The following is an 11,570-nucleotide window of genomic DNA, read 5'->3' on the forward strand; positions in this document are numbered from 1 at the left end:
AAGAACTTTTACTTATCAAGATATTTATTATTACGTTTTATAAAACATGAATCATATCATACTCCATTCCTAGTAATTTCATGCACAAGTTAATAACTTATAAGGATACATTTACCTTTTGAATATAGATCCTTCTCACATACAAAATATAAGGTCCTAAATGAATACAACCATTCCCACATTGTTTACAACATTCATTTCCACAATGAAAAGAGAGTACTCTATTCTTGTTCACTTATGCCTAGTGAAATATTTTGAAGTTGTTTTTCTTTTAAACATGCTACAAGTGAAATTAATTTAAATTTGCAAAAGTAACTTTTTAAATGCCAAACATGGAATAGAGTTTCATAGCATTTAAAATACACTAAATTATTTATCATACTCCTCTTCGTATCTTTATCTATACCATTAAACATTTTCTTCATCTGAAATACCTTATGTATCGTTTAGAACAATTGTATTTGATAAAATCAACATAAACTTTATAAATGTAACTGTGAATTATTATTTGGATAGTATATTACAATATGGATCGTAATCGTTGAGTGGATTTCTTTAATATAAACTAACTATATCTCGTACGAATGAAATCGTTATTTCTAAATTTATCAATAACTTGGTGTTGAAGCAGTTATATAATTTATAAATATGCTTATTCTCTAGTAATATTAGAATTTGGAACACTTTTCTGAAGACTTAAACAACAGATGTACAATATACAACATGTAGAAACAGAAGATAATCTAAGCAATAAAAACTATTCAATACTTTTTTAAAGATAATTTATAAGAGTATGTGTTGTCTTTTATAAAGTTGTATAAATTATTAATTAAAATACGCATTACGCCAATGGTTTGAAAAAATTCATTATAATTTAATTATCAATTTTTATACAAACAAATGAAGTGAAAAAAGAAATGGAACATAGTAACTTGTGATCTATCAAAACTATTTTTCAAAAAAAATATTTAACTGATCAATGTTCACAAACGTTTTATCAAAACGAAACATAATCTTTATGTTTTGTTTACGAGTATCGTGTATATAATTTGTAAAACAATTAATTTCTAACTGAATCCAATACAAAAACAAGGTTTCATCGATGTTATAATTCAGTATGTCAAAACTTTGATTTACGAAACAGTTTATCGTCGGTGGCGTAAGAAACGCGACACCCGACCTCAAAAACTATTATAATTGCTTCCTCCTAACTGGGAACTGAAGCCTCTATTTGGAGAATATCCTGGCCTAAAGTTATTGCCCAAACCTGGTAATATAAATTAACGTTAAAAAAATGAAATATAAAATACAGAACAACACAATCATTTTTCCAATGAAAAACATACCTCCGCAGAAATTACCGATACCACCTAATGACATTCCACTTGAACCACCAGTTGAATTTAGGAATAATTCAATGTACCTATGAGACATGTGACTTTTGTCCTGTAACACAATTTTATAACAATAGTTTTGTGACCAACGTTCATAATATCTATATCAAATTAGTGTTTATTAAACAAACTTTGGACATTGCTTTGACAGCCTCCTCGTGAGTAGCGAATTCTACGTCAGCCTCTCCAGAAGGACGTCCACCGTTTTCAAGGATAATTCGAACATTTACAGGTTCAATAGGTCTAAAGAACTAGGGACATACAATAAAATTTTGTTATAACAATGGTAACAACATCAAAATACTGAAATGTTATCCGACTCAAGAATCTTACATCAGCTATATCTTGTTCTGTAGCTTTGAATGGTAATCCACGCATGTGTATACTATGAATTCCAGAATTTCCACCCCATGTATCACCACTGCCTCGGAAATTTCCACCTTTCATGTCCAAACCACCTCTCATACCCATACCGCCTCCACGCGAGTCAAAGTTATTACCGCTTCCCCATGGGCCGCCATCAAAATCTATACAGCACAATAATAAAAAACAAAAAACATTAAGATTAAACGTGGCTACGATTTACAAATCATGTTTATGCATTTATTTTACCTCTATTTCTAGAACCTCTGCCATTATTGCTAAAACGGTTCATCCCACCGAAACGAGCACCTCGGTCATAGGGAGCGGGTCTTTGATTAAAACCACCCATTGGACCTCCTCGCATTTTCGGCCCGATGCTAGCACGTACTTCGGACAAAGTGCTTCGGAAGATTTCGATGTATCTGTTAAGATTGATATTAATTATTAGAATCTTAATATAGATATTATTGCCGCTTATAGCAGGCTGCCTTCAAACTGGAGAATTCAATGCAAAAATATAAATGAGAACAAGTCCGAATGTTTAAATAAAGAGAGGAAATATGAATATTTAAAATAAATCTGCGCGGAGCAGGAGTAATTCATTTATCATGTGTGTATATATATATGAAAGAAATGACTTGAAGAAAAAATCCATATTGAAGATTTGATAACAGATAACTGGTTCATACTACACCTCCACATATTTATTAAATCTGTGTAGATACCCTCCCTCGGTGACATTGCATTTTGATGTATTTATGTCACCCTAGCCTCTGAGACGTTGATGATCCTCAGGTATATGACAATTACAATTGCACTTTATGCAATTTTTATCATAACAAATAATATTGAGGTATCGAGAAGCGATACGATTAAAATAAAGTATTTGAAATATAAGAAAGTTTAAGAATCTCGAAGAAAGCTAGAATGTCATAATTAGTGTGTACCCTAATATCGTTACAATGAATATTTCCGTGCAATGCGAGCTGTATTTCATTATAGTGATCTTATGAAATTGTGCAAAGCCTTTGAGCTTAAATTAATATATGTTTCCTTTCTTGCATAAAACGTACAATTGTGCAATTGTCAAACAGGTGTGCCAAATTAGATCGATGATTATCACCTTTGTAGTGCCCACCCATCCTGGGTTAGCCCTACCCACACTCCCATGGGATTTGGTGACGATGTAAGGGGGTACCTCCCGCCCGGCACCCACCCATAGGTATCAGTTGGGCCAACAGTACTTTCGCTTACGTACGACTAACTTTTCTTTTATTTGTGTTCGGAGAGAAGCAGTTTCTTTATACACTCAATTTATATATTTCAATGTAATAACGAATGAACTCTTGGTCATATTAGTCTCAGAAATAAAATTCATTGATAGGTAATAAAGAAACTGCATCTATTTAAAAAGAAACTCGCTCCCGCTATTTACTAACAAAATTTATATACCTACATATACTACGATCATAAAATGATATTGAAAAGTCATAAGTATACCCAAACCCAGCTAGCGTCAGTGCCCCACCTGTGTCCTATCTTTTCCTTGTGTTTCTGCAGAGCGCGCTCCGCAACATCTTTGTTAACAAATTGAACGTAAGCCTCCCCAGTACTGCGGCCCGTGTAGTCTGTCGGTAGTGAAATCCCGTTCGGCAATATCTCCAACCCTGACCCACACATAATCAAACATCGACATTGTAACGAAACACCCATTATTAATTATAGTATCGTCAGTTTATTAAAACCCTTATAAAGAAGCAAGATTTAAATATCCTTTGCACATTATGTGCAAAACGTCTCGCTCCAACAAAAAAAAATATATATATATATGTATTTTGTAATTAAGAAAAAGAAAAGGTTACTACGCCGAAGTTAAGAATTAAGTTCTACCTTTGAAACACAAAGACACGTTATATAAATAAAATATGAAGTATATGTAAATTATAACAAAAGTCTTTTAGTCTGTACAGGGCAGCATAACACAGGAACATTGATCTTTAATCTTAAATCTTAACTCAGGCTATTTAATAATAATGAAACACAGAAACACTGCTTGGGATGGATATAAATTGCAACATTTTTTGGGTCTTGATTTTAGGCATTTATAGTTGTTTGAAATTAAAACCAAAAAGCCACTATGGTATAAATGTGTTACAACCATCAAAAACATTCAGTCTCTGTGATTCAAAATCTCTATCAATTAACAAAACACAATAAGGAGATAATATAATTATAAAAAAAAAAGGGTATATTGGTCTTCAACAAGGTTGGTAAATGAACTAGTAATATACTGTAATAAAAAATAAATAGACATACAAATTCATACATATTGTACAAGATACCTGAGAAGAATTGTGCTATTTCCTCTTTAGAGCATCCAAATGGTAGACCGCGTAGTCTCACACAAGCATCATCCATAGCATTTTCCAGATTGAAACCACTTCTTTTGACTACCCACTCCATTTCACCTCTTTTTGCTTTAAAGACTATAACACAAAAAAATAGTTAGATGCCTTTAATATTCCGAGATATTTGAATATTTATAATTTCTTTCTTTTTGTTAACCTTCTATATAACGATGACCCATATGATCTCTATCTCTTTTACAAGCCTTTTCAATGTCTTCGGGTGTATCCATTTCTACATAAGCCTCTCCACTAGGACGGCCTTCTCTTGACATAGTCATATGAACACCATTTTTACCATTTGAGATAGAACAGTCACTGAAGAACTTCATAATTTCATCAACAGTGGTAGACCATGGAAGTCCACGTAATTTGACCACATAACCTTCATCATCGTGATCTCCACTACCATTCGACATGGCTTCTACCTATAATAAACTACACTATAAATAATATAAACATATATTTTAATATTCTGTTTTTTGCATTACAAAAGAACATTATTTAATAATTATGACGTATTTTCAAGATATTATATATATTTTATACGTTTGACTTTTCTAACGTTGTCTTACTGCAATTAATTGCTATTGCATAAGTTGCACTGTTGTGTGCATCTTTATTTACAGTAACACCAGTTCATAGATGTGAAGGTCATAAATGTTCAATAAATCAGAAACATCGATAAAGAAGTGACAGAAATATTTTGATAATTGTTAGGTTTTATTAATCACCAAGACAATTTGAAAATAAAAAATGCAATGTTCAAGCAAAAATATTGAGTAACGTTAAAAAAATCATGTTACAAAATTTTTAATATTAATAACATTCTATTGTAGGCTTTATTCGATAAAAAATTTATCTGTTTTTCATATCATGAATATTCTATTCATACTTACGTATTCTTGTGTTGAATTATAAATTAAAAGAAATTACAAATTAAGTTAATTGACATCAAATGATCAACCAACACCACGCTCTACAGACCTATCAGCAAAATGGCGTTTGCTTCACGAACCTTAAAGCTAGTTTACATCAATCAAAATAATGCATTAAAAATAAATTATTCGATATTTTACAGTATTTGAAAGTTAATATAATATTTTAATCATAAAGTTACATTAAAAGAATGATAAGTTCTATTTCATTTTGATACAAATGAAGAAAATTGTTTACAAATTGCTGATACCTCCTAATTTATGAACACACAATAATTGAAGAAAACTATTACTTTAAACAAGAGTTTGGTAGTTGTTTCAAATTAAATATGATCCATTATTTAATTATAGGAAGAAGTATAACATGATAAATTATAAATTTATTTGATTATCGATAGATCTATTTCAGTGTTCCTAAATACATCATCAACGTGTAATAATGTTTTTTTATCTACTATATCGATCGTGTTGAATATAGTAAAACATTTTAGAGTATGGGTGTTTTAACAGTATATCGGTTGAATTCAATACATATTTTGCAAAATATATGAACAAAGAGATAGTAAAAATCATAAAGTTATAGAAAAATAAAGTGCATCTGCAGTCACGTCTGGACAGAGGTCGTGACTGAACCCAAGTACAATCCCGTTCAGTATTGGAAGGATTGAAGTCGGGGGAGATCATAGGGAAGGTAGTTGACAAACCGTCTATAGTGGTGTCGTGGGTGAATGCATGGTGGATTTTAATAAAATTTGTCGACAGCCGAATCGTGTAGTGTTTTGTAATACAAAGAAAATCAACGACACGTACAGTTGCGTAGCTGTAAATCGAATTTTATCGACAGGTCATCTACGTGCGCACAATGAGCTTCCTATTGTAAGTGGTTTTTTCATTTCAAATGAAAATCAACTATCCTTTAGTGCGTTTTAACTTCGTCAATATTCTGTGTTGTTGACTAAGCCACAATATAAATTATACAAACATATCTTCTTGTATAAACGTTTCTCTGTTGATTAATCATCCGATCGTTCAACACTTTCGTTCGCGACTGACAAATGACAACGATGGAGAATCGGTAATTTATTACCGTGAACCGGTCACAATGAGAACAAATATTGACAGAAATCGCTTGGCCAGTTCCGTTCGCTTGCCTGTTGGCTAATTTAGGTTCTCGACCCGATGTACTTGAATTCGTGTACATCGCGATCGACCAATCGCTGGATACCTAAAAATAGCGCGATGCCATAATTTCTTTTTAAAAAATCGTTCGTTTTCTATGATCTTAGTCTCTTATTCATCGCCACTTTCACCCGCGGTCGTTCAACGCGCACATATTTATCGCACGTCAACTTTATCAGCACAGACACTTCTTATCTTCACCGCACTACGGAAGTTGAATTTATTTGCAATGTACTGATAATACAACACTGAGAAAGTTTTTAATAGTTCCTATAAATCGATAACATTGTCATATTTGATGTATTCGATTTGTTTTATTACGTCTATATTGTTTTGTTCGATTCTTACGATCGATCGATTATACATCTCGAATTTAAATATGAATATAATTTCCTATATTTGAATTTTGAATGTATAAATAAAAATTTATGTATGACATTAACATAATTGTATAAATTTACAATTATATGTAAAGTGATTTGTATAGTTTTTTATTGTAATATAGATTATTATTCAAGTAAAGTAACTTTATATAATATTCCTTAAAGGTTAATTATCGCTGAAAAATATTTTTATGAATTTCTTAAGCGGAAGCAGGTCCTCAAAAACCTTCAAACCAAAGAAGAATATTCCTGAGGGAACTCATCAGTATGACTTGATGAAACATGCAGCTGCCACCCTTGGTTCTGGGAATCTGAGACTGGCAGTTATGCTTCCAGAGGGTGAAGATTTGAATGAATGGGTTGCAGTAAATAGTATGTAATAAAGATACACAAAGATATATTTTATTTTTACAATGGTTCAATCAACTTGCCTTTTGTTCCAGCTGTTGATTTCTTTAATCAAATCAACATGTTATATGGCACTATCACAGAGTTTTGTACAGAAGAAAGTTGTCCCATCATGTCTGCAGGACCAAAATACGAATATCATTGGGCTGATGGGCACACTGTTAAGAAACCGATTAAGTGTTCTGCACCAAAGTACATTGATTATTTAATGACCTGGGTGCAAGACCAGTTAGACGACGAAACATTGTTTCCTTCAAAAATTGGTAAATGATATTATCTTATTAATGGTGACATTCATTTTATTAATGTTTTGATCAAAATGATGGTTTCTCAGGGGTTCCTTTTCCAAAAAATTTTTTGTCCATTGCCAAGACAATATTAAAACGGCTGTTTAGAGTATATGCACATATCTATCATCAACACTTCAGCGAAGTAGTTCAACTCGGCGAAGAGGCACATTTAAATACATCATTCAAACATTTCATATTTTTTGTACAGGTAAAGAGAGCAAGATTAAATACTAAACTAGAGATTTAAATGTAATCTTCTTTAATATTTTTATTTTATTCTCATTTGTTGCAGGAATTTAACTTGATAGAGAGAAGAGAATTAGCACCGTTGCAAGAATTAATAGAGAAATTAACGGCGAAAGATGCCCGATGAACGATCTCGATCATCTCAATTTAAAACTCCTCCAAAGAATCTCACCCGTGCTATATTTTTAACAAACGTGTAACCGCGCATGTTATTTAACTAACCCAATCATTGCTAACGTGATTATTGCCTCGGACCAGGAGTCACTGGTTATAATACAACATATTTTATCCATGAATAAGAAAACAAGTGACTGATACATTTTATAACAAATTGCGGACATTCGATTGAAAACAATGCTGGGGAAAAAAAAGAATAGATTTTGACCATTTACGAAGCAAAATTGATATACGGTTAGAGTGACGAGTTAAGGGGGTGAAGATTATTATGTAGACTTTTGTAAAATAGTTATACATCCAGTACACATCATAGTACTCGCTTTGTTTCATAATTTGAAAAACAGAAAATATTGTTTTCTAATTAATCAAAGTGTTTCGTCATAAATTATAATTTATTATTATGCAGTCAATTTTTATACTTGAAAGTTAACGCCCTAAAAGCGTTCTAGTTGAAGAATGCAAATCACAGCGTGGATCACACACACACTAAGAGACTAATTCATATCGGCTATGGAACAGATATAGTTTTATGAAAAAAACAAAAAAAAAAAAGATATTCAGACAACGATGATACTCGGTCTCACATTTCTATTCACATCGTTTGTTAATACGATTTTTGAGATATTGCGTGATATAATTTTATTGTAAAACATTAAAAAGTATCATTACTTTTATAGATAGAAACAAGATAGGCGATAATGTTTGAAAAATAAAATGCTGCCGTTAGCTGTTTTCACTCGAGACTATTTTGAAACGTTGCGTTTTCATTATTGAATAAATTTAACGATCCGGATGTAACGTTTATATATCATTGCTAACTGCACATTGTTGGTACATAAAGTTATTAAGTTAATACTATACTATTTACATTTCGTACTATGTAATTAGTTTGGACGATTATTATCGTGTTAAGCGCTTGATAGAAATTATTTATAGAGTTAGGAAATTTTATTCGCACCCTTGTACGAGTGAGTTTTGAGTCTATTCTAGGCGTATTATATTTAAGCCGTTTGCGTTCCATTACTGGGAAGATTTTTCATGCATTTCTATTACATTTTCGCTTTGTCAAAGTTGTACATTCTTTTAACGACACGAGAGTTTTCCATCTATTTTTTCTTTCCATTTTAAGTTACAACTGTTACTCAACCAAACGCAATAGTTTATCGTGGTTTAAAATGAATTTGATGGATACAGGGTATCCCAGGAGAAACGCAAAAGGCAAACGTTTTGCATCTATAATTAACAATATATACAGACGTGACATGTGACAACGTATGAGAGTGTACACGTTCTCGTGATTGATTTCGCTAATAAGAGTAATTTGATTAATAAACAAAATATCAGATAGGACACATATTCGTTTATAACGCGTTCAGCTACGTACGAGATAGTTTCCTCGCTTTTAGGAGACCAGATGTTAATATATATAATGTTATATTACGATGTTTACTGTTTCCATGTACGGCGAACCGCACTGTTGCATTCAAGTATTAAACGAATGCATTTGTATTCGCTTTATAACTAGAAATACTCTTCACACGTTTTCTGTTCACACACTCTACCCTTCGCTGTGATCTGCTGATCAGAGTTTGCATTTGTTGCATAACAAACTATATCTTTACGTGGGGAAGAATGAATAATAAGCAAGCTTTTACACCGCTATTAATGTAAATAGTCAGGAAAGGCAATGATAGGGGAATGAGAAATCATTGCATATGATTATAGAAAATAAGTTTGCTTTTAATGGACAGTGTGTCTCAAGATAAGTGTCGCATAACATAATGGCTGAATCCTAATAGATACAAAGAAATGTATTAACCCTCTTTTGATATTCTTTAGTTGGCATTTATTAGTGATTATTGTTAATTTATTGTACGTGCAGTGTTTTCTTTTTTATACAAATGAGAGTGTTTATTAAAACTTTGAATAGTCTTTTCGGTTTGCCTGTAGATCTTTAATAGAATCTATAGCATTTCTTTGTATCTTTTATGTATTTAACGTATTACCTGTAAACGCGAAACTTATCTGTAAACCGGCTAGATATCCAGTGAGCTGAAAGTTACGAATTTAAAAAAATACAATGACTTTTGTTTATATAAAAAAAATTTGTAACGTTCAGATGCATAAATCCAAAATCGTACGATAGATCGAGGGTAGATCTATGGAGGCGATTATTTTTTTAAAACGAAACTTTCACCCACCGGAAACCGGAAGCTTCTGTTTGTGTCTTTCAGTGAATTGTAATACGAAGAGACGAGGCCCATTGTAACGTTCATGTGATACCATTTTTTCATGTAAATCGCGAGGATCAATGAGAAATTTCACGAGGTCCAGGATTTAATAATATAGATGTATTTTATTATAAACAACGTAAAAGAAAAGAACAAACGAATAGCTTTTTCCATAACGAATATTTATCCGATTTGAAAGGCAAGAGGGGGTGAAAAGAAGCCGAAAAGATGATGGACGGTCGTTAGGATGCCTTTTGCGGTGTTTACAGTCGCGTTGAATGTAAAACATATATTAATTAACAATAATAATGGCTCGTATCGACGATAATATTGTATTCAGTACTTAATAAGAGGACAGGAGAGTTGCGTACCTTATAGTAATGTTTTTTTTTTCTTTTCTTAAAAGAGAGAGAGAGGAGATCATTGAATAGCGTTATCAATTAGAAATTATTTTTCACGCGTGTAATGATGTTATAAATTACTATTATTATTTTTATTACGATTAGTATTATTAATATTATTCTAGCTAACGCCTTTATCGATATTTATATATATTATTTTTGAACGCGACGTATCGTGTCACAGCACTAAACAAATTGTTGAAACATTTTAATCATTCTTGACTGAAAGAACACAATACGTGTAAATCCGATATTTGTTACGTTTTTGGACTGACAAGTTGCACAAAAAATTGTTTCCTTTTTTTTTCTACCTGTTTCATTTCTTAAATCTTGAAGTTCACACTCTAGGTTCGATTTTTTTTTTTTTTTTTTTTTTTTTGAAAAAAGGACTTTGATGTAAGGAGCTTTCGAAAAGATCGATTGTCCATTCGTTTCTAATGATACTAGTGATATATCTGTGCAATGTAAATAATATTTTTCTCAAATAAACGAAAGCTCACGCATAACCAGGAAACAATATTGTGTTTTTATTCTTTTTGAAACTGACCTAAAAATTTTCATTTTTTTTTTTCGATGATCATAAAAAAATAATTAAATTGATGAATTACCATGGCTAGGGGTTGACGAAAGAAGGAAGAATTGGCCTCCTTCGAAATAGGGATTGGCCCCTTCACAGTTTTAAAATTCTAAGGTTCCAAAATTCTAGTAATTCAAAAATTCTAATATTCTCTGGACATGGCCCATCCGAAGAAAAAATTTTCCTAAGGCTGGTAAAAGCAATTCTCGACAATTTCAATTCCGTTTGAACGAAAGATGGTGCAATATTTATTCGCAATATCCTTCCTAATCTCTAATAAATGGTTTTGCGAAACATTAGTAAGTACCTATGCAATTTTCAGCGTTACGCTTACCGAGAAACAGAAAGTTCCACGTGTAAAAACCCTCTCGACGACGATGGTTTAACGAAGCAACCGGCTAGAAATCTCGTCAGAGAAACTGTTCAAATGTAAATTTCAAAGGGTGACAATGAGACAGCCGCGGTGGTGCGTTAATTGCTTCGGTAAATCGAAGAAGCACGTAAGGGTAACTGGAAATGTTGCTAATTTGCACTAATTCCTATTCATTCGACTATTTCTCCCTACTTTATTTCTGTTT

At 32.1% G+C, this 11,570-nt stretch overlaps 2 protein-coding genes across 6 annotated transcripts; one reads left to right on the plus strand and one right to left on the minus strand.

Moving 5' to 3' along the window:
- Positions 1-6: 6 nt before the first annotated feature.
- LOC114880406 (heterogeneous nuclear ribonucleoprotein H) lies at positions 7-5,182 on the minus strand. Of its 4 annotated transcripts, none has more exons than XM_029196391.2 (9): positions 5,062-5,182; positions 4,323-4,600; positions 4,100-4,243; positions 3,286-3,424; positions 2,007-2,179; positions 1,728-1,921; positions 1,526-1,645; positions 1,347-1,446; positions 7-1,267 (listed from the first exon to the last, which is right to left on the minus strand). In XM_029196391.2, the coding sequence occupies exons 2-9, from the start codon at positions 4,579-4,581 to the stop codon at positions 1,182-1,184; spliced, it is 1,215 nt and encodes a 404-aa protein (XP_029052224.1). In that variant the 5' UTR covers positions 4,582-4,600; positions 5,062-5,182; the 3' UTR covers positions 7-1,181. The 4 variants fall into 4 exon arrangements, with proteins under 4 accessions (XP_029052224.1, XP_029052221.1, XP_029052223.1 ...); XM_029196388.2 differs by having other exon boundaries at positions 4,323-4,590; positions 5,062-5,181; XM_029196390.2 differs by having other exon boundaries at positions 4,323-4,605; positions 5,062-5,181.
- A 256-nt stretch (positions 5,183-5,438) lies between these two features.
- Positions 5,439-10,438, plus strand: LOC114880407 (MOB kinase activator-like 1). 2 transcript variants are annotated; one of them, XM_029196393.2, is made up of 5 exons: positions 5,439-5,976; positions 6,868-7,034; positions 7,106-7,333; positions 7,405-7,568; positions 7,653-10,438. In XM_029196393.2, exons 1-5 carry the CDS (start codon positions 5,963-5,965, stop codon positions 7,731-7,733), a joined length of 654 nt encoding a protein of 217 aa, XP_029052226.1. In that variant the 5' UTR covers positions 5,439-5,962; the 3' UTR covers positions 7,734-10,438. The 2 variants fall into 2 exon arrangements, with proteins under 2 accessions (XP_029052226.1, XP_029052227.1); XM_029196394.2 differs by lacking the exon at positions 5,439-5,976 and having other exon boundaries at positions 6,839-7,034.
- Positions 10,439-11,570: the final 1,132 nt, after the last annotated feature.

This window comes from Osmia bicornis, chromosome 2 (assembly GCF_907164935.1).
Source record: "Osmia bicornis bicornis chromosome 2, iOsmBic2.1, whole genome shotgun sequence".
NCBI classification, from domain to species: Eukaryota; Metazoa; Arthropoda; class Insecta; order Hymenoptera; family Megachilidae; genus Osmia; species Osmia bicornis.